The sequence below is a fragment of the Podarcis erhardii genome (assembly GCF_964252035.2).
Source record: "Podarcis erhardii genome assembly, chromosome: 8".
NCBI classification, from domain to species: domain Eukaryota; kingdom Metazoa; phylum Chordata; class Lepidosauria; order Squamata; family Lacertidae; genus Podarcis; species Podarcis erhardii.
In genome coordinates this window covers 90,645,422-90,671,945 of record NC_138499.1, presented here as the reverse complement: position 1 = coordinate 90,671,945, position 26,524 = coordinate 90,645,422, and the positions used below count along the sequence as shown (strand labels likewise).

The window sequence follows — 26,524 nt, the reverse complement described above, 5'->3', positions numbered from 1 at the left end:
CTGTATAACAGCGCCCCCAGCTCCTCTAGACAGGCCAGAAGGATGTTATTATCGATTGTATCAATCAGTTAAAACCTGGGTGTGAGCTCTCTCCTAGCACCCTTCACTGGGTGTTTGGTCACCACATAGGTTTTGTGTGGCACTACAGTAAGATTGAATGACATGAGAGTTTAGATTTCTTTTTCTGGATTTGTAACAACAACCTGAAGAATGAAAAACAACCTGAAGAATGTAACAACAACCTGAAGTAACAAAAACCTGCCATGTTGAGATTTCCACCAATAGGTATCCTACAAGATACCTGAGTTTGCTTGAGAACCTGAGATGTGGGGATAGCGTGATATGGGTGGCCTGGCAGCTCAAAATGTGATGTGGAAGGGAGAAGCATCTTCCAGGACACCACTTCTTGCCTTCAAATTGCACCCACTCAGCACCACTGTGCAACAGAAAACTGAGTTAAGATTTGTGAGCTAGGTTCTAAAACTTGATATTCTATGTAGCAATCAACTCTTGATATTCTATGTGGGCAATCAACTCTTTATTTCTTAAAACTTGTACACTGCTTAGTAAAGGGACGCAGGGAGTGCTGTGGTCTAAACCACCAAACCTCTTGGGCTTGCTGATCGCAACGTTGGCAGTTCGAATCCACATGATGGGGTGAGCTCCCCTTGCTCTGTCCTAGCTCCTGCCAACCTAGCAGTTCAAATGCATACCAGCGCAAGTAGATAAATAGGTACTGCTGCGGTGGGAAGGTAAGCGGTGTTTCCGTGCACTCTGGCTTCTGTCACGGTGTTCCGTTGCGCCAGAAGCGGTTTAGTCATGCTGGCCACATGATCAGGAAAGCTGTCTGTGGACAAATGCTGGCTCCCTTGGCCTGAGAGCAGAGATTAGTGCCACACCCCATAGTTGAATTCGACTGGCCTTAACCGTCTAGGCATCCTTTACCTTACCTGTACCTTTACACTACTTGATTGTAAAAAACCTCAAACTCTTGCACACTGTGGCTTCTGAGAGATAGCAGGATTTACTAGGTGGGACCAGGAGGTGGTAAATATGGCAGGGGATAGTTCCTTCTGCCTCGAAGGAGATGGTGGTACAGCCCCTCATGAAGTCCTTCCTGGACCCAGAAGTATGTGACAACTACCACCCACTCATAAATATCCCCTTTTGTGGCAAGGTACTTGAGGTGGTAGCCATCGAGCTTCAGACTCCCTTGGAAGAAGCAGATTATGTATATCCATTTCAGGCCCCGTTTTGGTTGGCCTGGTTAACCAATATCAGGAGGACAGGGCAAGGTTGTAAATTTTCCTTGCTCTCTCAGCAGTTTTTGATGCCATTTACCATGGTATCCTCCAAGGGTTGGAACCTGTAAATGCAGTGATATGATGGCTCCATTCCTACCTGTGGGACCCTAGCCAGAGAGGTCCTGCAGTTCACCTGCATGGCACCTGTGCTGTGGGGCCCTGAGTGCTCCATCTTGTTCCCCACTATATGAAGGCACTGGACATGTTGATTAGGGGATTTGATTGCAGCGTTATCAGTATGTGGATGACCCCCACCTTTATTCCTCACTCTCTTCTGAGCCAGGTGAGGCCATGCAGTTGCTGGATCATGTCCTGCTTGTGTGCTTCCCATAGGCATCTGGTTCGCCACTGTGAAACAGGATGCCGGACTGGTTGGGTCACTGACCTATTCCAGCAGGACTTTTCTTTGGTTCTTATTGCTTAGAGGCTGCAGCTGCTGCAAAATGCATCTGCCAAATTGTTGGCTGGTTCAGCTGCTTGGAACCATAGTCCTGAAGAGTTTGCATTGGCTGACTACATGTTGCTGAGCTTAACTCAAGGTTTTAGTGCTTTTGTACAAAGCCCTGAATGAATTAGGATCTAGCTATCTGAAGAAGTGCCTCTCTTGGCCTCGTGTTAAGATGTGTTGGCAGGCCCTTTATGTTGCTTTAACCCTAACTGAAGTCCTAACTGTGGAAGGTACTTCCACCCTTGAAGTACAGCTGGTATGGGCACTGTAGTTTTCAGCACCAGCCCAGGGAGCCAACTTGAATATAATATTGGGGGGCCAAGTAAGCCCTGCCTCACATAATTGATTACATGGTGTGGTACACTCAGCATTTGAATGGCAATGCCCATCAACAGGGAGGAGCTGGCCTCCTCTAATATTTTATGGGGGACGAAGGGACCTTGGCCCCTAGGAGCTGGTTCCCATGGCACCAGCTGAAAATTAGTATATTCCTCCAGTCCTTTGATGGGGATGTGAGTAGATACAGAGCCACTCATTTTTATTATAGGGACAGGAGGAGATTCCACGAGTGTAAAATTTATTATTTTGCTGACTGAGCTTACTGTGCCGATTTGTGTTGTTTTGTGTGAATGTGATTGCTTGTCACAAACGGTGGGATATCTATTTTACAAATAAATAAAATGTGTTGAGAGCGTAATCAAATGCAAATAAGAAATTAGAATAGGAAATGTTTTTAATGTTTTGAGCTCGTAACATGTTGGATCAAATCATTGTGGAAACAGTGCAGATTATATTTTTATCTACATATATGTCTGCTACAATCAAGAAATATTTTAATTTAAATGAGTTAAATAAAATAAAAGTAAGCAACAATTAACAACATTCATACTGTGTTTTAATGCATAAAAGATGTTCATGCGGTTCTTGTTAACTTTAGAAAGACTAGCTAGTGTAATTGAAGTGTAACCACCTGGTAGGAAAATTTTGCAGTTAGCTGCCAAAAAAGACACAGACTCTGAGAGGACCAGGTGTTCTGTCAGGCCTTTCTGATTGTTACTGTGGCGTAAACAGCATGGGTTCACAGTATGGCTAGGAGACTAGAAGCTGAGGACTTCCCCGCTAAAAGTGATTCTTGTCTTCAGTCAGTGCCTCACTTTAGTATACCAGTAACTCTGTCCCTGAACATCTACTTTACATTGGTTGATGCAGCAGCCTTGTTCACAGCCTTGATGCAGCAGCCTTGGCTGATTAGCTGATCTCCCTGTGCAAAGGTCAGAGGGGGCAGGGTTTCTCTTGAGGTAGGTGATTAGCTGTGGGAGGAGCTTATCAGAGCTTGTAGGGCAGCGGCGCGTGCAGTTTGATCCATCTTTTAGATTTAGGGGAGCTAGTCTCAAACGTTTGTTGGGGGAGACCTAGGGTTTTTTTGGGGGGGAGTTACTTGTCCTGTCTGCACGCTTCTTATGATGGAGGACCACTGTAGCCACCCCCAACGACACGTTCTCAAGATGGAGAGTGAGGGAACAGCTGCAGTCGCCTGTGGTTCCTGCGCAATGTTTGCCATCTCGCCAAAGGTTGCAGGCAGCTTTACCTGCAGCAATTGCATGTTGATTGCCCTCTTAAAAGACAAAGTCCAGCAACTGGAGGAACGTGTGGCTACGCTCCAAAGAATTAGAGAGCTGGAGCTCTTCAATGATAAGTAAATTTGAGAAAAAACTATAAACCTTTTGGAGAACTTATAGATTATATTTAAATGAATTTGACATAAGAGTGTAAACAAGATGATAAATTGCTGGCAAGAATTGGCAATGATGTAAATGGGAGCGGGAGGCGCGAGGGAGTCCAAAGATGTTATGAAAAGATGTTATGATATATGTTATACTGTTCTTTTTTATTTTTGCATTTATGTTTGAAAAATCCAAATAAAATATTATAAAAAAAAGAGAGAGAGCTGGAGCTCTTCTTGGAAGCAACAGAGCACACCGTCTCCACCAAGGAGGAGACAGGGGACTCCCCTGAGAAGGAGGCTAGTTCACCAACACAGGAGCCAGATATATGGAGAAACGTGACTCAAAGATGTAGGAGGCCCAGGGTTCGCTCTGATTGTTTAGAAATACACAATCGCTTTGAGGTCCTCTCCCCTAGAATGGAAGACGAAGAGCAGACTCCATTTGAGGATCTCTCCCTCGTTACAGTCGATCAGGTATATGAAGACGAGCAGCAAAGTCAGTCCTCAGGGAATGTGCAGGCGACCTTGGAACGGACAGATCACGGAAGAACCCTGACCAAACCTAAGAGGAGGCGTGTAGTGGTGATAGGGGATTCCCTACTGAGGGGAACAGAAGCAGTGATCTGTGGGCCTGACAAGATGTCTCGGGAAGTGTGCTGTCTCCCCGGGGCTAAGATCCAAGACGTAACTGAACGACTGCAAGGAATCATAAAACCCACTGACAAATACCCCTTCCTCTTGGTGCATGTGCGAACCAATGACACTGCAAGCAATAGCCTCCAGAAGATCAAAAGAGACTATGAGGCTCTGGGCAGGAAATTGAAGCAATTAAATGCACCAATTGTCATCTCATCTGTCCTCCCAGTTGAACGACGTGGCCCAGGGAGAGAGAGAAAAATAGTGGAAGTGAACAGCTGGCTTCGCAAATGGTGTAAACAGGAACGGTTTGGATTCTTAGATCACGGACTGCAGTTTCTTGAAGATGGACTTCTGGCAAGAGATGGGCTGCACCTCACAACGGTTGGGAGGAATGTTTTTGCCAAAAATCTCAGAAACCTCATCAGGAGGGCTTTAAACTGACTAATGTGGGGGAGGGAGACAGTGCTCCTGAAGGTAGGAGTCCAAATGTCATAGACTGAATGGAGCAAACAGCACGCAGACCTAGTGATGGGAGGAAAAAATCCTTAAATAAGAGACACGGGGGAATGATTAATGGACTTCAATGTCTGTACACTAATGCGTAAAGCATGGGTAATAAACAAGATGAGCTTGAGCTCTTGGTACAGCAAACTAAATATGACATAATAGGCATCACTGAAACCTGGTGGGATAAGTCCCACGACTGGAATGTAATAATGGAGGGATACAATCTATTTCAGAGAAACAGACCAGACAAGAAAGGAGGAGGAGTGGCGTTATATGTCAGGGATGTGTATACCTGTGAAGAGATCCAAGATTTAGAACCTCAAAGCCAAAGTGAGAGCATTTGGGCCAAAATTAAGGGAGAGAAGAATAACAGGGACCTCATTGTGGGAGTTTACTATAGATCCCCAAGCCAAACGGAGGACATAGATGATGCCTTCCTGGAACAGATGGCCAAGCATGCAAAAGGAAGGGAGATAGTAGTAATGGGGGACTTCAATTACCCGGATATTTGCTGGATGTCAAACTCAGCCAAGAGCATAAGGTCAAACAGATTCCTCACTGGCCTTGCAGACAACTTCGTTGTCCAGAAAGTGGGAGAAGCAACAAGAGGAACAGCCATTTTAGATCTGGTCCTAACCAATGTTGATGACCTGGTTAGTGGGGTAGAAGTGGAAGGATCATTAGGCGCGAGTGATCATGCTCTTCTGAAGTTTACTATACAGCGGAAAGCAGCAGCCAAGCATACTAGGACTCAATTTCTTGACTTTAGGGAAGCCGACTTCATAAAACTTAGGGAAGTGCTGGGTGAGATCCCATGGACAGTAATATTAAAAGGAAAGGGAGTTCATGATGGCTGGGAGTTTGTTAAGAGAGAGATAGTAAAAGCACAACTTCAGGCAATACCAATGAGACGCAAACATGCAAGGTGCCTAAAGAAGCCAGGGTGGCTATCTAAAGAACTTTTAACTGAGTTAAGATTAAAAAAGGATGTGTACAAAAAATGGAAAAGGGGGGAAACCACCAAAGAGGAATTCAAACAAATAGCCAGCACGTGTTGACACAAAGTCAGAAAAGCTAAAGCACAGAATGAACTCAGGCTTGCTAGAGAGGTGAAAAGCAACAAAAAAGGCTTTTATGGGTATGTTCGTAGCAAAAGGAAGAAGAAAGAAACCGTGGGGTCACTCAGAGGAGAAGATGGTGAAATGCAAACAGGGGACACAGAAAGGGCTGAACTCCTCAATGCCTTCTTTGCCTCAGTCTTCTCCAATAAAGAAAACAATGCCCGACCTGAAGAATTTGGAGCAAATGATTCAGCAGAGGAAACACAGCCCAGAATAACTAAGGAGATAGTACAATAATACTTGGCTAGTTTAGATGTATTCAAGTCTCCAGGGCCAGATGAACTGCATCCAAGAGTATTAAAAGAACTGGCAGATGTGATCTCAGAACCACTGGCAGTCATCTTCGAGAATTCCTGGAGAACAGGCGAAGTCCCGGCAGACTGGAGGAGGGCAAATGTTGTCCCTATTTTCAAAAAGGGGAAAAGAGAGGACCCAAATAATTACCGCCCAGTCAGTATGACATCAATACCAGGGAAGATTCTGGAGCAGATCATTAAGCAAACAGTCTGTGAGCACCTAGAAAGGAATACTGTGATCACCAATAGTCAGCATGGATTTCTGAAAAATAAGTCATGTCAGACTAACCTGATCTCGTTTTTTGACAGAATTACAAGCCTGGTAGATGAAGGGAACGCAGTGGATGTAGCCTACCTTGATTTCAGCAAGGCATTTGACAAGGTGCCCCATGATATTCTTGTAAAGAAGCTGGTTAATTGCGGTCTTGACTATGCTACCACTCAGTGGATTTGTAACTGGCTGACTGACCGAACCCAAAGGGTGCTCATCAATGGTTCCTCTTCATCCTGGAGAAGAGTGACCAGTGGGGTGCCACAGGGTTCTGTCTTGGGCCCGGTCTTATTCAACATCTTTATCAACGACTTGGATGATGGACTCAAGGGCATCCTGATCAAATTTGCAGATGACACCAAACTGGGAGGGGTGGCTAACACCCCAGAGGACAGGATCACACTTCAAAACGACCTTGACAGATTAGAGAACTGGGCCGAAACAAACAAGATGACTTTTAATAGGGAGAAATGTAAAGTATTGCACTTGGGCAAAAAAAATGAGAGGCACAAATACAAGATGGGTGACACCTGGCTTGAGAGCAGTACATGTGAAAAGGATCTAGGAGTCTTGGTTGACCACAAACTTGACATGAGCCAACAGTGTGACACGGCAGCTAAAAAAGCCAATGCAATTCTGGGCTGCATCAATAGGAGTATTGCATCTAGATCAAGGGAAGTAATAGTGCCACTGTATTCTGCTCTGGTCAGACCTCACCTGGAGTACTGTGTCCAGTTCTGGGCACCACAGTTCAAGAAGGACACTGACAAACTGGAACGTGTCCAGAGGAGGGCAACCAAAATGGTCAAAGGCCTGGAAACGATGCCTTATGAAGAACGGCTAAGGGAGCTGGGCATGTTTAGCCTGGAGAAGAGGAGGTTAAGGGGTGATATGATAGCCATGTTCAAATATATAAAAGGATGTCACATAGAGGAGGGAGAAAGGTTGTTTTCTGCTGCTCCAGAGAAGCGGACACGGAGCAATGGTTCCAAACTACAAGAAAAAAGATTCCACCTAAACATTAGGAAGAACTTCCTGACAGTAACAGCTGTTTGACAGTGGAATTTGCTGCCAAGGAGTGTGGTAGAGTCTCCTTCTTTGGAGGTCTTTAAGCAGAGGCTTGACAACCATATGTCAGGAGTGCTCTGATGGTGTTTCCTGCTTGGCAGGGGGTTGGACTCGATGGCCCTTGTGGTCTCTTCCAACTCTATGATTCTATTCTATTCTATGACATGTCATACTAAGGCAAACCAAACCATGGCCTAATACAAATGCACAAGCCCCAGGAGAAACCCACACTAAGTCATCGTTTAGCTTGGTGACCCATGCAAGCCACGCAATGTAAAAGAAAGCAACATTCGAACAGAAAAAGCTATACAGAACATCAACAGATCAGTAGCTACAAATGGCTTAGATAGGTGAGCCAAGTGTTCCAAGGTTGTGCTGGCAAACTTCTGTATTCCCAAGAGCTGTTTTATTTTTAGGTAGCAGTCTAGAAACCACAAGTATCTCACACACCCCATTACATCAATACTTATATTTGTGTAATTGCTAATAGGTTAGGTCTGGCATATAGGCTTTCTGCTGCTATTGCTGGTGAAGAGAAAATCTCAAGGTTGATTGAGCTGGGAGCACGTTCCTTCATGGTCCCAGATATGATCAGTCAAATATTTAAAAACGAGAAGTGGGAGGTGGCAACTCACAGTGAGTCACAACAGTGGCACTCAAATATAAAATCAAGGGTCTCTCAAATTTCTCCAACTGGCTTTAACCTAGTGGCATTCTTATATTTGCCCTTCTAATGGTTAAAAGGTATCCTTTGATTTCAAACCTGAATTGGTTACTGTCTAGTTCACAGATGGAGAGTCCATTGGCCCTTTCTGGCCCACAAAGCAGTTTCATTCACCTTTAAAAATCAAATGATGTATTTTGGGATAGAGGAGTATATTTTCTTCTCGGGAGTCTGTCAAGGAAAATATATTGGTAATGCTTCCAAATGACAAATAAGCAACTGCATGAAACATAATAAACTTGTTAGAAAGGTCATTAACTTGCTAGCGAATTTTGAAAAATATGTATTTCATCAAGGCTGTTGAAAAATTAAAAGTCAAAGATGTAAGGTTTGGTTTCTGTTATATGTATTAATTATCATTCAATTATCACCTAGCAGGTTATTAAATAACAAACTATATAATTGCAGAACATGACCAGCAGTAGCTGTACATGCACTGATTTATCTTCAGTTTGCTTTAATTCTGGACCTTTGGAATGAGCATGCAGCCTTTTTCTGACAGTGGTGTCCTTTCAGCCTTGCATGAGAATCGACACCTGCTTTGCACATAGGCAAAGATTACAGGTGTCAAAGCCCCCTTAGTACTTGTATATCTGGGAAGTTACCATGGCAGACTTCACAATCATGCTACCTAATTGAAAACTGTAAGTCACATTAAGATCTCTCTTGATACGCCTTACGTGTTGGAAAACTCATTAATTCCTGTTGCATCTTAGCAAAGCTTAATTTAACAAGCTGTTGTTTATGAGATATTAATACCATCATAAGAAAGTCCCCCCTTCAGATTTAGAGGGTGGATATACACGAGTGCTTTTTTCAGGAGGCTTGTGTGACAGCAGAACAGGCAAGTGATTTGTGATTCTCAGCTTTTTCAAGAACACCTCTCCCCATCGGCTACTTAACTATTATATTTATTGAGGGTATATCATAGGAGCATTACGGAGTCCAGTCTTCTCTTTTTCACACTCATGGACTGTTTGGGGCAACTCCATAAATTGTTGGACTACGTGTATTTTATTCAGTATTAAATAGAGGTTTGTACCTATGGCCTCTGTGGGTCTTTGTCCTTCCTTCCTACCACAAAATGGACAAGTAAGTCCAGTCAAACTTGACTATGGGGTTGCGGCGCTCATCTTGCTTTTAGGCAGAGGGAGACGGCATTTGTCTGCAGACAGTTTTCCGGGTCATGTGGCCAGCATGACTTAACCGCTTCTGGCACAACGGAACATCATGATGTTTTCCTTCCCGCCACAGCGGTACCTATTTATCTACTTGTGCTGGTATGCTTTCAAACTGCTAGGTTGGCAGGAGCTGGGACAGAGCAACGGGAGTTCACCCTGTTGCGTGGACTCAAACTGCCGACCTTCTGATTGGCAAGCCCAAGTGGCTCAGTGGTTTAGACCACAGCGCCACCTGCTCCCTTTTTACTGTTGTTATATAACCGAAGCAATAGGACTTCACTTCTGACCCCAATTGCAGCTACAGTTGTACCTTGGAAGTCGAATGGAATTCGTTCCGAAAGTCTGTTCAACTTCCAAAATGTTCAGAAACCAAGGTGCAGCTACCGATTGGCTGCAGGAAGCTCCTGCAGCCAATCAGAAGCCGCGTAAGCTGCATTGAACATTTGGGTTCCAAAGAATTTTCACAAACTAGAACACTCACTTCCGGGTTTGCAGCGCTCGGGAGCCAAAATGTTTGACTTCCAAGGTACGACTATATATATATTTTTCCCCTTGGTTGAGGAAGCTTTACTGTAATGTGGCCTCTCTTGCATTTCAAAATAGACCATCATGCAAGTGGACAAACTGTTCAAGAGAGATGCCAGAAGTGAAAAATAATCATCTCTGAAGTATCTGGTAAGGCTATGTGTACAGCAGCACACCTCCATGTTCAGTTAAGGTTTAGTTTCTAAAGCAAATACATTACTATTGTATTAGTCCAGTCATTTTAAAATTGATAATATTTGAATATAAAACATATCCATCACATAAACGTATATTAAAATTAAACAAAATAGAACACAAACTACACCAAAATTAGATATAAGCAAATACCCACTGTAGATAATTAGTATCAAGGGAAGCTTTCACCCCCCAAAAAAATTGTTGGTGAAAGTTATGCAGAGACATTGTCTGGTGCAGTTCTTTGGGCTGGGAACCACTGTGGAAAACCCTAATGGCTTTTTGCTGTTTAAACTGAAGAACAAGGGGAGCTTGAGGGAAATCCTGTATTAGTGCAGCATGCTTTTGAGCAGTTGTTGGTATCTGTCTGTCTTGAGAGACAATGGAGTGAGCTTCCAGGTGTGAAGTCAAACTACTCTGTTAGCAGCACCCAAGTGACCTCCCCATGGTGCAAACCCGGGCAGAATGGGTGTAGCCAGGATTTTTGTGGGGGGGCAGAACCTCAGTTAAGTATTATTATTGATGGGGGGGCAGCTGCACCCCTCCCCCTCCCCCCCACGGTTACGCCCATGCCGGGCAATGTGGATGGAGGTCCTGGGCTGCCCAGATGACAAATCTAAAGGCACCCGAGGTTCCCGAGTGCTCATATTTCTGGGAAATGAAGTTGGTTGGATCCAAACTGGCAGTTGTGTAGAAGACCCATGATCAAGATATTCTGCTTTAAATAATAATAAGAATAATAAGCTATGCAATAATGCTGATGTGAAGATCAGAGAAACAATGGGAGAGAATGTTTGCTCCACTAGGAATGGGAAAGATAGAGCCACAGGTACTGTAGCTATCTTTTCTCCCTCTATGGTAAATAGCAGCTTCACCTGAGCAGCACAGTTTACATAAAAGAAATAGTTAAATATCTTCTATGAGTCCCACTTCTCTATATTCAAAGCAACCTACTGAAACAGTAGAGTGAGAGACCTAATCACTGATATCCTGTATCGTATCTTCTTTGGTCATCAGATGGAGATCTTTGGGTGAGTAAAAGGGTGGGCAAAGATGTTTATTAGCAATAATTTAATGCATGCTATATAGGACATTAATATACTTTGACCCAAACCTGAAAGTGTGAATGGAGCGGGGGGGGGGATTTGGGGGGAGTGACCTTTACCTCTCAAACTCATTCTTAATTTCCTATTTCAGATAAGTTATCTAAAGTTGCAGCTAAAGAGTGATTGTGTTGGTAGTTTCTTAGAAAAATATTAAGCAACTAAAGAAGACAAATCTAAAACTATTGCAGAGCCATCTTATTTTTCCTTTATGTAAACTGCAGAATGATTATGTGGTACAAAGAGAGCAAGGCATTACTTCTTGCATTGTTATTAAGCTATTCTGTTATCTGTTAAGCACTATCAAATTGCACTTATCCCAAGTGCATACAGAATTCCCCCAAAAGATTTTCAGTTAAAACTACACAGTTGTGGTTGCTACTGGACCATAACCAAGGTTGTGTACTTTGCATTCAAAGTTTCACATCTTAATAACCTGTGAAGGATACTTTTTAAGAATATCACATGGTGAATTTATTTACAGTGCTTGGTGCAGTCTTCTGATTGCTGTAAAATTATGTTGAAATAATGTCCACAGTCTCTCCAATACCTTTTGTTTAAATCATGTTAATTTTTACAGGTTAATGTGGTATCATTCTTCCTTGAGTTTTCTGCCTTTCATATAACCACCATAGTTTTAGTTACAGATAGGTAGCCGTGTTGGTCTGCCATAGTCAAAATCAAAAAATTCCTTCCAGTAGCACCTTAAAGACCAACTAAGTTAGTTCTTGGTATGAGCTTTCGTGTGCATGCACACTTCTTCAGATATCTTCAGGTATCTGAAGAAGTGTGCATGCACACGAAAGCTCATACCAAGAACTAACTTAGTTGGTCTTTAAGGTGCTACTGGAAGGAATTTTTTGATTTTCACCATAGTTTTGTGAGGTTTGTGACTGCAATCACGTATTTAAACTACCTGTGTTAAACAGATTTGTTAATTCCAGTATTCATAGCTAAATGGCAGGTAGGGTAGACTAAAGTTCATGTTGTCTCACACAGCATGACTTTCTCCTCTTTCCATTACCCTTGTCTCACTTTCTCCTCACTAATCTGTAAAAAAATAATGTATTCATCACAAGGTGCCTCTAGGCATCATGTGGCTTAGTGGAGAAAATAGTTGCTATTCTTATTCCACCTAAAAATTACTGCTGTGAGTAATTCCACCTAAAAAAATTACTGCTGTGAGTAATTCCACCTAAAAAAATTACTGCTGTGAGTACCGTGGGTAGTATTCATTGGGTGATGAGTATCAATAAAGTTAGCAAAGAGTAGACCTTAGTTTGTCTCTCTGTTACAGAAAACACTATAAAACTATCTGTGTTCTTAGTTACTAAATGTCTACAAGACTAGTTATCTGGCACAGAATGGACAGAAACCAGGATAAAACATTAACATGTTAAAGAAAGGAGGAATAAGAGGAATTAGGGAGCACTGCTGTTGCATGTTGCTCCCTACCTTGTGGGTGTACAGGAAGGCTTTATTCAAATAGCTTTTTGATTGGAAAATCTCTGTGCTTTATGGTAAAAGAAACGGATCAATGTAAGCAAACATCTAGGTATTCAGCAAATTTGTTGATTTCCAAATATTGTCAGGAAGGGATGCAGTTGCTCATCATTTTTTTTACTCATGAACATTTTTATATGCTTTAACATTATTAATTTTATTACAACTTGAATTAATTTGCCAGTCTTGCTGCCTTAGGGTGCAGTGTTTAAATTATACATGAGCATTTCCTCCATTTATTATGCTGGATATGAAGTCTTTTTCATGGGATTTTATTAGGCGCAGCATGAAAAGAATTTCCAGTTTATCTGCCTCCGTTGAACTGAGCCCATGAGCAGACTGCATACTACAAGGGCCAAAGAGGAATTGAGAGTGGATGGCAGGTCCACAGAGGTCCACAGGCTCAGGTGGTTTACAGCCATAAGTTTAGCTTAGCTCTTCCAGTAATTTGTCACGCCTTGGTCTTCTCCTGCTGCGCCAGCACGTGCCAGCTTAGAGACAGAAAGTCTGTGCACCAGACGGCCACTCAGGCCTAACATCCTGCTGTTCAGGACCAGCGGCTTGCTGTGTCAGTGTGGAATAGAGAGCCCTGGCAACAGCCAAGTGCTGTGCAGAATAAGCATGTTCATAATGAGATGTGAATGGCATCAGTCAGTCCCTTTAGAAGAGGTACTAGGCGTGTGCCTCCTCTCATAGGAAGTTTGGGAGCCTATTCATTAACAAGAGTCACCAGGAGTTCAGCCTATAACAGTGAAGCAACCCCAAATACACTGAGGCTAGTGCTTGTACTGTCTGGAATGGGTTTTGAAAGCAGAAAGCAAATAAAAATGTCATCAGGTATATTTTGCAAAATGCCATGCTCACTTTCATTCCTAAAGACACCAAGTTATTTGAAATATGTTTTCATTTTGGGGCCCTTCCATGTCAGGTTCCTTAATGTGGTGATCAGTTAACTTGGATACTACACTGTATAACTGAAAAGGACTGCTGGGATTGTCCTCAAGGACATACCTTTCAAACAACAATAATGACACTTTTCAGTTCAGATGATAGGAGTCACATAAAACTAAGCCCTTTTCTCATATTTAAAAATACTAGGAAACTCTGGAAACTTGTTTTTAAACTGAGTGACAGGGAATGACATTTCATACTGGCTGTTTGATTGTTTAATTCACAAAGTTGTATGTGAGATACTTCAATCTGTTGTAGATTTTTTTTTTTCAAAATGTTACCCTGTTGTTTGAAGTGCATGATTCACCTTCAAAGAAAAGAGAAGCTGCACACAAAGAGAGAGATTTGCTCTCCCCCCTTTGAAAAGCTATCACAAGCAGGGGTCCTATTAAGACAGCTGGAAAGTTGCTTCAGCTTGTTACGCTTGTAAGTTTTATTGGTGACTGGTTTTTGATTATGCATTTGAATGGCACGTGTTCCAGGTTGCCGCGTTTTAATTAAAAGGCAATACTGTTGGTTTTAGATGCTTTGTTGTCAGCATAATTAAGACTGAAGTGTATACATGCTCTATTTTTTTTAAAAAAAGAGAATTGAATCCATCAAGAAATAAGAAATTACAGATGCGTCAAATGAATATTCTGAAAAAGCTTTAAATATGACTTTATTATACTTTAGTATACTTTGATATTCTTATGAATAATAGGTGTTTTCATACTTTAATTTTTCTTATCCTTTTCTTTCCTATAATCTGTAGCTCAAGTTTAAATATATTTACATTTTGAAAAACTGATCTATTATATAGGAGAAATATATGTGGGGCTTCTGTTGAGTTTATTGGCTATGGCAATTTTCCTCATGGTTACATAATTATTTTCATTTCTCATTTATAAAGGTCTCAAATTTATTTTGTCAATCAGCCTTTTTAATGAAGAATGAAAAAACACTACATTCATATAGTGCTTATATTTAGCTGTCAGAAAAATGTTTGGGGTTGGTGTTTTTTAGAAATACATTTTATTGAAGTCCTTAGAATCTTGTAGCTTTGTCAAAACTCTGACAACTGTGGCTTGATTTTAATTGGAAAATGCATAGGTTGAATATCAGTTTCTTTGGCTTTGTAAGAGTGCATTTCCTTAACCTGCTCCCAACAGTTATGAGGAAAGAGCTCTGTACCTTGAAGCAATAATCCACAACCACAAAGAAGCAATGACATTTGAGGATTTTGCTGCTCAGGTCTTCTCTCCTTCTCCCAGTTACTCCCTTAGTGGATGTGGTAAGTCTCATCATGTTGTTGTTTTTATTATTATTATTTTAACCGCTGAGAAGCACTTGAGCAGCAGATGTACACCTGCTTTTCACTGATAAATGGTTGCAAATTTAAGAAGAGCTTTCTCCCTCTGAATTAGCTAATGAATATCAAAAGAAATGATGACATTCATTTTAATTTGTTTTGCATCAGAGCTGTTCACTCGTTCCTTTCTTCAGCTATCCTGTTAACCCCTGAATCTAGCAAGGTTAATGAACTTTCTCTCACTAATGTGTTCTGGTTCATTCAGGAGTGTGGGCTTCTTGCTGAGCTGAGAATATGTTGTGGAAAAGCTATTCGTGAATCAGTGCATACTAATCGAAAAATAGTTCCTCACAGTAGAAGCCATTGCTACTAATGCTAAATGGGGATTATGCTTCTGCAATGCTTGGACCAAGGATTAACACTGGTGGGGGTGGGGTGTAAGGGCAGTGTTTTGTCAGACAATCATAGTGCCAGTATGTGTGCGTTCTACACATCACAAAGCTTTCAAAGTTAGTTAAATGAGTTTATTTTAATTATATTTACATGTGTGCTTTTTAAAGAGACCTTTTGTTTTGAGGGTTCATTTCATAATCCATTGCTCTCATGTACAAGGAGAACACAAGGTTAACCAGATGGATTTCTAAACATAAATTCCTTTATTCCCTGTTTATACCCATTTTGTGAAACTGACTCTTTCTAATTATATTACGATGCTGCATTGGATTGTTGATGGATTATCTCAAACCCTGGTGAATGTTCTGCGTGTCTGTTTTCTTTCTCTCATTCTAACTGATCTTTATATCTGAACTAAGAAATATAACAGAAATTAAATTTACTGAAATGAATCACTTGACAAATAGAATCAGACACGCATCACTGTTTAACATTACTGGCTTCAGTCCTTGAGCTTTTCGAGCTTTGTTAAGAGATAAGAGGTATTTGCGTGTACTTGTACTGGTCGCCAATAGCAGCAGGCAGAAGGCTTTAGAGATAAGCAAGCTGGCAGAAGCAAAGAGGAACCAGTGCTATTTACATAATCACACCTCTGCTTCCTGGAGAGGCGTCAAGAGACAGGAATGGCCTCTATTGATCTTTGTTGAACTGGAATACTAAACAACATTAGAAAAGCTTATAAGTAAAGCTTTGATTAATATTTTCTTTATTAAAAATGTGGAACAGCTATGAAATAAACCACACACATAAATACTCTTGAGACAAAATTGTGTCATTTGTTGCATAAAAGTATAATTCTTATACTAATTTGGATATTATCAAGAAATTTAGCTGGTTACGCAATTGAAAATAACAACAGAAAGCTCTAATTTAAAAAAAAATCACCTACTTTAAGTCACTTATCTTAAGTTAATATCTTACCTTTGTGTAGTTCTAGTATGTATTGGACATTGTGAAATAATAAAATTAGATGCATTGGGGTCAGTGAACTAAGAACCAGTCTTGCATCCTTCTTCAGGTTAATAGGTAAAGGTAAAGGGACCCCTGACCATGAGGTCCAGTCGTGACCGACTGGGGTTGCGGTGCTCATCTCGCTTCATTGGCCAAGAGAGGAGGTGTACAGCTTCTGGGTCATGTGGCCAGCATGACTAAGCCACTTCTGGCGAACCAGAGCAGCACACGGAAACACTGTTTACCTTCCCGCCAGAGTGGTACCTATTTATCTACTTGCACTTTGACATGCTTTCAGACTGCTAGGTTAGCAGGAGCTGGGACAGAGCAACAGGAGCTCACCCTGTCACGGGAATTCGAACCACCGACCTTCTGATCGGGAAGTCCTAGGCTCTGTGGTTTAACCCACAGCACCACCCACGTCCCGCTTCAGATTAATACAAGATGTTAAATAACACACCTGTGTGTTTTGTATAATTCCCTTTTGCTATTCTGAGGTTTAAATAGCTGATCCTTATGGAGTGAGGCTCAACTGCCTACACTAGTTAGAAAATCAGTGATCCAGCACTACTACTATTTTTGTGCATTTAACTTTTTAAAAAGCCTTAAATGTTTAATATCCCACCAAATCAAAACTTTACAACAACTTGCAATTTATATTTTAAAATAATTCAAAGTGCAACAATGTTATAAAAAGATAACTAAAATAGCAGCACAAGCCAACAGCATTAAACAGATTTAAAGAAGATTAGAAGTCTGGCACCAGAAACACATAAGGATTTGGCTCTGCATGAACCTAGTTAGGGAACAAATTCCAGAAATGGGATGCACCACTGAAAAGGCCAGTTTCCCCAGTTGGCATTTCTCATCTCCAAAGGCAGAGTTGGAGAACACAGGATTGACAATGACTTCAATATTCAGGCGGATTCCTATGGCATTAGAGGATCGTTTAGATACGCAGATCCTAAGTCATAACCAGATCCTAAATCTCAGGGTTTCTAGAGCAGCAGAGTATTAAAAAGGGGGGTGTTCAAATGCAGAAGGTTAGCTGCATCTAGATAAGAAGCTATTTTATAACAGAAGTCATAAGCTTTTTTTTTCTGAACCCAAGTTCTGAAAGTATAAAGAAGAAATTCAGTTGAGCAGTTAAATTTAATCCTATAAAATTCTAATCCATATGTGTGCCTTCATTTAACTTCATTTTGTAAGAGTGTTCAGTGCTTGGTGGGCTAAATACAACGCGCCCAGCCTGACCTGAGGGGCGGAGAGAGGCTGTGGGCACAATGCTCCTAGCTGCAGCTCCTCCATCCCCTGAGTCAAGCCTGGGAAGGGGAAGAGAGGCGAGATGCAGCCGGCTCCTTCTGCACTCTGCCCCTTTGGGGCACGCCCCGCTCCCGGCCCTGCGTGGTGTTTGGCAGACTCCGCCACTGGCTGAATATATACGTAAACAGCATGGGGGAACCCACTTGCGTCAGAAAACATGAGGATAACTTAAAATGCACATGTATTATGTAGAAGATGCATAAAAGTTTCTCTATGATACATGATTTTAGTGTTTTTATATTTGACCCAGTTAGTTGACTATATGCTAAATATGAGTTAGCAGAGCAGTGCAAAGGATAATGCAATTCTAGACTGCATCAACGGAAGTAATGGTACCACTCTATTCTCCCCAGCCCATTGGGTTTAGCTCCCATAGGAAAAAACAGTATTTGTACTATAACAGCTAATACACACATGCATAATTGTGTAGTTGTGGTAAGCCTTAGTAACCAGAAACAATGTTCCATAAAAGTTCAAATAACTCAACAGTAACCAGATGTTCTTAGCTGGAGTTTATGGAGTTTGTAATCTAAGTATGTCCAATTGTCAGTGATGCTGAATGTAATCCAACAATATCTGGATTGTAATCCAGATTACAATCATAGAATAGAATCATAGAGTTGGAAGAGACCACAAGGGCCATCGAGTCCAACCCCCTGCCAAGCAGGAAACACCATCAGAGCACTCCTGACATATGGTTGTCAAGCCTCTGCTTAAAGACCTCCAAAGAAGGAGACTCCACCACACTCCTTGGCAGCAAATTCCACTGTCAAACAGCTCTTACTGTCAGGAAGTTCTTCCTAATGTTTAGGTGGAATCTTCTTTCTTGTAGTTTGGAACCATTGCTCCGTGTCCGCTTCTCTGGAGCAGCAGAAAACAACCTTTCTCCCTCCTCTATGTGACATCCTTTTATATATTTGAACATGGCTATCATATCACCCCTTAAGCTCCTCTTCTCCAGGCTAAACATGCCCAGCTCCCTTAGCCATTCCTCATAAGGCATCATTTCCAGGCCTTTGACCATTTTGGTTGCCCTCCTCTGGACACGTTCCAGTTTGTCAGTGTCCTTCTTGAACTGCGGTGCCCAGAACTGGACACAGTACTCCAGGTGAGGTGTGACCAGAGCAGAATACAGTGGCACTATTACTTCCCTTGATCTAGATGCTATACTCCTATTGATGCAGCCCAGAATTGCATTGACTTTTTTAGCTGCCGCGTCACACTGTTGGCTCATGTCAAGTTTGTGGTCAACCAAGACTCCTAGATCCTTTTCACATGTACTGCTCTCAAGCCAGGTGTCACCCATCTTGTATTTGTGCCTCTCATTTTTTTTGCCCAAGTGCAATACTTTACATTTCTCCCTGTTAAAATTCATCTTGTTTGTTTTGGCCCAGTTCTCTAATCTGTCAAGGTCGTTTTGAAGTGTGATCCAGTCCTCTGGGGTGTTAGCCACCCCTCCCAGTTTGGTGTCATCTGCAAATTTGATCAGGATGCCCTTGAGTCCATCATCCAAGTCGTTGATAAAGATGTTGAATAAGACCGGGCCCAAGACAGAACCCTGTGGCACCCCACTAGTCACTCTTCTCCAGGATGAAGAGGAACCATTGATGAGCACCCTTTGGGTTCTGTCAGACAGCCAGTTACAAATCCACTGAGTGGTAGCATAGTCAAGTCCGCATTTTACCAGCTTCTTTACAAGAATATCATGGGGCACCTTGTCAAATGCCGTGCTGAAATCAAGGTAGGCTACATCCACTGCGTTCCCTTCATCTACCAGGCTTGTAATTCTGTCAAAAAACGAGATCAGGTTAGTCTGACATGACTTATTTTTCAGAAATCCATGCTGACTATTGGTGATCACAGATTGAAGTGTTGTCAAGATGCAGATGATACCAGACTCCATATCTCTCTTCTATCTGAATTGGGAGAAGTGGTTGAGGTGTTAGGCTGGTGTTTGGATCAGGCGATGGGCTGCATATAGGCCAATAAATTGAAGCTGAATGCTGAAAAGACACAGGGGTTTCTCTTGTCTGCAAGATGGTGGGACAGCATGTTCTGGATATACAGTGGTACCTCAGGTTAAGTGCTTAATTGGTTCCGGAAGTCCATTCTTAACCTGAAGCATTCTTAACCTGAAGTGGACTTTCCCATTGAAAGTAATGGAAAGTGGATTGATCCATTCCAGACGATGAAAAACACCCCCTAAAACAGCAATTTAACACGAATATTACTGTCTAACAAGACCATTGATCCATAAAATGAAGGCAATAATCAATGTACTGTACTATAAAATAAATAAGACAGTATTTTAGATGAAAAAATATATATTTTTTCTTATGTGCACTGATGATAGTCAGTTTGGATGGGGGGCTTTTATCCATTTCTGAAGTCACACAATCAACCAGTAGCTGAACTAGGTTCCACACAGTCACAAAAGCGAAGTCACAAGTCAGTCCCATAAAATGAAGAACAAATCACAGTCAAAAAACCGAAAAAGCCACACAAACTAAAATGCAAAAAGGAACCAGACGATGAAAAGCGACCCCTAAAACAGCAATTTTACATGAATTTTACTATCTAACAAGGCCATTGATCTATAAAATGAAATCAGTAAAACAGTACAAAATGAAAATGTGATTCAATCACAATCAGCTTGGCTCCCGGCATTCACGGAGGCCTCAGAGAGCTCCGTAGGCCCCGCAGATGTCCGGGCTTGGCTCCAGGCAGCGGCGAGGCCTCTGAGAGCTCAGACAACCTATTTCTGGGTTACAATCGTTCATAACCTGAAAAAACGTAAGTTGAAGCGTTCATAACCTGAGGTAGCACTGTAGATGCTCCTGGAGGCTCAGGTGGTCTCAATGGCTAGGAATGCCTTTTTCCAGCTACATCAGGTCTGCCACCTATAGCCCCTTTTGGACAGGAATGATTTTGCCACTGCGCTCCTTGCTCCAGTTAGATTGGATTTTTGCAGTGCGCTGTATGTGGGGCTGCCCTTGAAAATTAGTAGGTCCAAAATGCAGCCACCAGAATACTGGCTGAGGTTCCATTTAGATAAGATATGAACCATGTTTTAAAACAACAATGGTTTCCAGTTTGTTTCAGGGCCTAATTCAAGGTGCTCATGTCCATGTTTAAAACTCTACGTCTCAGGCCTCAAATATCTGAAAGATATCCTTCCCTACAGACCCTCTCCGGTCTTAAGATCAGCAGAGGAGGCCCTCTTTGGAGTTCCACTGCCTTCAGAAGCTCAGGGAAGAGGGCATGCTCTGGTAGCCCTCAGAAGTGGAACTCCCTCTCCACAGAGGCCTCTCTGGCACCTTCACTATATTGTTTTTGGTGAATGCCAAAGATACACCTCTTTAAGCCAACCTTTGGCACCTGAGGTATATTTTTTTTTGAACCCACCCTATTTTTGTGATTGTAAGTTGCTGTATACTGTTTTTAATATTGTATTTCACATTGTTGTAACCTGCCCTGGAACCTTAGGGTGAAGGAATAACAATATAGCACGGGAAGCCACGATGTTGGCTACTCCTGAAATAACTTGGTGCAGAGCTACATAATAGAACATTTTAACCTAAAATTCATGTGCCAAAGTTATGTGGCATCTGAAAATCCATATCCAAAAACACATTTTTAATATGTAAATTGTAGTTGGCCCTTCAGAGGGTTAACTGAGATGGGCACACTTGACTGCTGAGAGGACTGATCTAATCACAGTCATATCCAAGTGCATCTGTTCATCATGAGGTCATTCACGTGCATGCTAATGATTTGAAAAATAAAGAATAATGCTCAGAAAAAATAAAGCTAATGCAACTCTTTTGCCAGTTGCAGAAGCAAGATACACGCTCTGACTGCTGTCACCAAACTTAAGAAGAAACTGTGGAATTCACTATAATTTGCTGATAATTTGTTTACTATTACAGAATAATTGAATAGCATAGCTGTTTTGTGGATCTATGGATATCACACACAACGTTCATAAGACTTACGTTAAATGCAAATTTGATTGTCCAGAATGCTAGGTTGTTTTTGCTTAACATAATAAAAGTATATTCCCCTATTTCTAATCCATTAAAGCAAAACAAACTTATTTAAGTATATCCTACATAATAATTAGCTCTATTCTTGTGATACTTAATTATAGCACAGCAAACATCACTTGTTTTAAAGGAATATAGCCGATTCTAAATATTGTTGTTGGAGTTTGTAATTAATTAAAATTCTAAGTTTTACCCCCTTCTCTCAGCTATACTCTTAACCAGGCAGGTGTTAATTTAGCTCGTGCAGCTTCAAGCTGACTGAGTAATTTGATAGTGCTTTTGCACAGCACAGTTTATAAATCTAAATAAGCTTTCTCCTAACAAAATGGCTGCTTTTCAGCATGTAGGCTAGGTGCAATACTGACTGCTGGTTTTGGATGATACATTTGTTGCCCGTCCAGACAACCTATTTACTTAGCATTCATCCTGATTCGCTAGCACAAAGCTTATGTAGAGAGGTTATTCAGCATTCATTCTGATTTCTATATGGATCAGTTATACTACAATGAGCATTTGTCCTGCCTTTATCCTGATTTGATGTGTGTACAGGTATTCCTGTAAGTCATTTGTTCAGCCCACACTTTTCAACACATTTCTCCATCACTTTCCAAACTGCAAAAAAGTTGATTTATTGAGCTAGGGCAACATAATTATTTAATCCACTTTAGATGCAGAAATATATGCTTGAATCTGACCTGGAAAATAGTGATATTCTGGAGGCTTCCCTGCTGCTGCTTTGTGGATTGCTACCAAACAACGCTCAAATTATGGGGAAAGGTAAGGAGGCCCTTAATGAAAAACACAATTTCATCTTCTGACTCCTCCAAAGTAGGCAATTTGTGCCCCACGGCTTCCGTATCAATAGTTAATGGGTCTGTCTCCCCCTCCACGACCCAGTAATTCAGCTACCGAATGATACAGAAAACCAAATTCTATAAAAATGCAAGCATAATATTACTTGAACAAAACATATAATACAGGCAGCCCCTCGTTTACACGTGTTCGGTATGTGTGCGACCATGTATATTGTGCCAAACCTGGAAGTGACCTGGAAATGTCATAAAGAGGTCACTAAAATGCCACTAAAAGGGTGGGGTGGGGCAGAATGAGGTCATAGAATCATAGAATCATAGAGTTGGAAGAGACCACAAGGGCCATCGAGTCCAACCCCCTGCCAAGCAGGAAACACCATCAGAGCACTCCTGACATATGGTTGTCAAGCCTCTGCTTAAAGACCTCCAAAGAAGGAGACTCCACCACACGCCTTGGCAGCAAATTCCACTGTCGAACAGCTCTTACTGTCAGGAAGTTCTTCCTAATGTTTAGGTGGAATCTTTTTTCTTGTAGTTTGGAACCATTGCTCCGTGTCCGCTTCTCTGGAGCAGCAGAAAACAACCTTTCTCCCTCCTCTATGTGACATCCTTTTATATATTTGAACATGGCTATCATATCACCCCTTAACCTCCTCTTCTCCAGGCTAAACATGCCCAGCTCCCTTAGCCGTTCTTCATAAGGCATCGTTTCCAGGCCTTTGACCATTTTGGTTGCCCTCCTCTGGACACGTTCCAGTTTGTCAGTGTCCTTCTTGAACTGTGGTGCCCAGAACTGGACACAGTACTCTAGGTGAGGTGTGACCAGAGCAGAATACAGTGGCACTATTACTTCCCTTGATCTAGATGCAATACTCCTATTGATGCAGCCCAGAATTGCATTGGCTTTTTTAGCTGCCGTGTCACACTGTTGGCTCATGTCAAGTTTGTGGTCAACCAAGGTCGTTTTGAAGTGTGATCCAGTCCTCTGGGGTGTTAGCCACCCCTCCCAGTTTGGTGTCATCTGCAAATTTGATCAGGATGCCCTTGAGTCCATCACCCAAGTCAAATGCCTTGCTGAAATCAAGGTAGGCTACATCATCTACCAGGCTTAGAAATCATCTACCAGGATTCAGAAATCCATGCTGACTATTGGTGATCACAGCATTCCTTTCTAGGTGCTCACAGACTGTTTGCTTAATGATCTGCTCCAGAATCTTCCCTGGTATTGATGTCAGACTGACTGGGCGGTAATTATTTGGGTCCTCTCTATTTCCCCCCTTTTTGAAAATAGGGACAACATTTGCCCTCCTCCAGTCTGCCGGGACTTCGCCTGTTCTCCAGGAATTCTCAAAGATGACTGCCAGTGGTTCTGAGATCACATCTGCCAGTTCTTTTAATACTCTTGGATGCAGTTCATCTGGCCCTGGAGACTTGAATACATCTAGACTAGCCAAGTATTCTTGTACTATCTCCTTAGTTATTCTGGGCTGTGTTTCCTCTGCTGAATCATTTGCTCCAAATTCTTCAGGTCGGGCATTGTTTTCTTTATCGGAGAAGACTGAGGCAAAGAAGGCATTGAGGAGTTCAGCCCTTTCTGTGTCCCCTGTTTGCATTTCACCATCTTCTCCTCTGAGTGACCCCACGGTTTCTTTCTTCTTCCTTTTGCTACGAACATACCCATAAAAGCCTTTTTTGTTGCTTTTAACCTCTCTAGTAAGCCTGAGTTCATTCTGTGCTTTAGCTTTTCTGACTTTGTGTCTACACGTGCTGGCTGTTTGTTTGAATTCCTCTTTGGTGGTTGCCCCCCTTTTCCATTTTTTGTACACATCCTTTTTTAATCTTAACTCAGTTAAAAGTTCTTTAGATAGCCACCCTGGCTTCTTTAGGCACCTTCCATGTTTCCGTCTCATTGGTATTGCCTGAAGTTGTGCTTTTACTATCTCCCTCTTAACAAACTCCCAGCCATCATGAACTCCCTTTCCTTTTAGTATTACTGTCCATGGGGTCTCACCCAGCACTTCCCTAAGTTTTATGAAGTCGGCTCTTTTCAGGTCTTTTCAGGCTTTTAGAATTATATGCAATTTCTCTGCCCCCACCCCCGCTGTGCCTCAGAACATAATCCCCATGTAAAGGGGGGGGCTGCCTGTACTACAGTACATTCACAAGCACTTGTTTCCCAAGATAAGCTCTTTGTATAAACGCGGGTATGGGACGCGGGTGGCGCTGTGGGTTAAACCACAGAGCCTAGGGCTTGCCGATCAGAAGGTTGGAGGTTCGAATCTCCGTGACGGGGTGAGCTCCCGTTGCTCGGTCCCTGCTCCTGCCAACCTAGCAGTTCGAAAGCACGTCACAGTGCAAGTAGATAAATAGGTACCACTCCGGCGGGGAGGTAAACAGCATTTCCGTGCGCTGCTCTGGTTCGTCAGAAGCGGCTTAGTCATGCTGGCCACATGACCCGGAAGCTGTACGCCCGCTCCCTCGGCCAATAAAGCGAGATGGTCAGGGGTCCCTTTACCCTTTACCTATAAACTAAGCATGTTGATGGGGAGTGATAATGTGCCCACTGGCCCTGCTCCTGATGTTGGATGCCATGGCCTGCATGTCAGTGTGACATCTGAAAGGAAGTCTGTGTGTGCATTGGCTCTCCCATAGGCAGCTGTGCTTGTGTAAGTTCCACTTTTTAGAGCGCAAGTATGGGGCCAGCAGGTGCCATTCCCCTTCCATGCATTCAGTTCTACATGTAGCCAACATGATGCCCTTCAGATGTTGTTGGACACCAACTCCCATCAGTCCTAGCCAGCATGGAGGGCACTGCATTGGCTCACCTTGATTTACCTTATGGTTACCTTGTGAAAAGAACTTAACTTAAAAAGAGTTAAATGCTTGAAGGATCAGGTCTTCCTAAAGCTGGAAGGTATATTCTTATACAAGAAGCTAGGCATTAATTTAATTCTGCCTGTTTCTGATTTTTCCAACATTAAATTCAGTTCACATTTCTGCAGCAATTTGCGATTTATTTATTTTTAATTCTCATGAGAATTACACCATTTTCATGAGAATTTCTCCTAATAAACACATATTTGTATGCATTTTTGAGTAGTGTGCACATTTTTGCAAGCAATTTCTACTATATAATGCATTTTTATGCTACTTTCATTAGTAGTAGTAGTAGTAGTAGTAGTAGTAAAAAGACATTCAGAATTGTGCCACAAATCTGGCTCTTAATTTCTACCAACACAAATACCGAAACATAATTTTCCTTGTCTAACAGCAAAAAGCACAGAAACTCGCACAGAAACTCACAGAAATTCTTTTTGTGGCTAAACTCAAATATTTTTCATTGGGAACCTTATATAGAGGTAATAATGTGAACAACATCCTCTATAGCTGTTTTACAAAATACACAGAAACACTGTTCCAAGGGCAGTTCCCTCTACTGGCCATCCAGAAAAGCAGAGGTCACAATACTCAGTCTTTATTCTGTAAGAGCAATTCTCCATGGAGCCAAAATAATTAAATATTATGTATTTTTATTTTTATGCACATCTCATCCTTTTATATGCATTTTTATAAACATTGGTTGGAAAACTGCATCACAAAATTTAGATAAGTGTGTATGTTGACGGATAGGTGTGTTTTGGTTCTCATATTGTTTTGGAAAGTGTAAGTTTGAAAATGATCACTGCAGATGGTGATAGCAGTCACGAAATTAAAAGACGCCTGCTCCTTGGGAGAAAGGCGATGGCAAACCTAGACAGCATCTTAAAAAGCAGAGACATCACCTTACCAACAAAGGTCTGTATAGTTAAAGCCATGGTTTTCCCAGTCGTGATGTATGGAAGTGAGAGCTGGACCATAAAGAAGGCTGATCGCCGAAGAATTGATGCTTTTTGAATTATGGTGCTGGAGGAGACTCTTGAGAGTCCCATGGACTGCAAGAAGATCAAACCTATCCATTCTTAAGGAAATCAGCCCTGAGTGTTCACTGGAAGGACAGATCCTGAAGCTGAGACTCCAATACTTTGGCCACCTCATGAGAAGAGAAGACTCCCTGGAAAAGACCCTGATGTTGGGCAAGATGGAGGG

The 26,524-nt window shown here is 42.0% G+C and overlaps 1 protein-coding gene across 7 annotated transcripts in view; it reads left to right on the top strand.

Annotated features, from left to right (window-relative positions):
• The window catches only part of RALGAPA2 (Ral GTPase activating protein catalytic subunit alpha 2), a 212,114-nt gene that overhangs the window by 163,271 nt on the left and 22,319 nt on the right, over nt 1-26,524 (top strand). For all 7 annotated transcript variants that reach the window (XR_014159042.1, XM_081872571.1, XM_081872570.1 and 4 more), the window contains one exon: nt 14,714-14,835. Coding sequence is in view for 6 of the 7 variants with exons in the window: in XM_081872571.1 (XP_081728697.1) it covers nt 14,714-14,835 (122 nt within the window). In the remaining variant the exon portion in view is untranslated. The remainder of the gene's footprint in view (nt 1-14,713; nt 14,836-26,524) is intronic.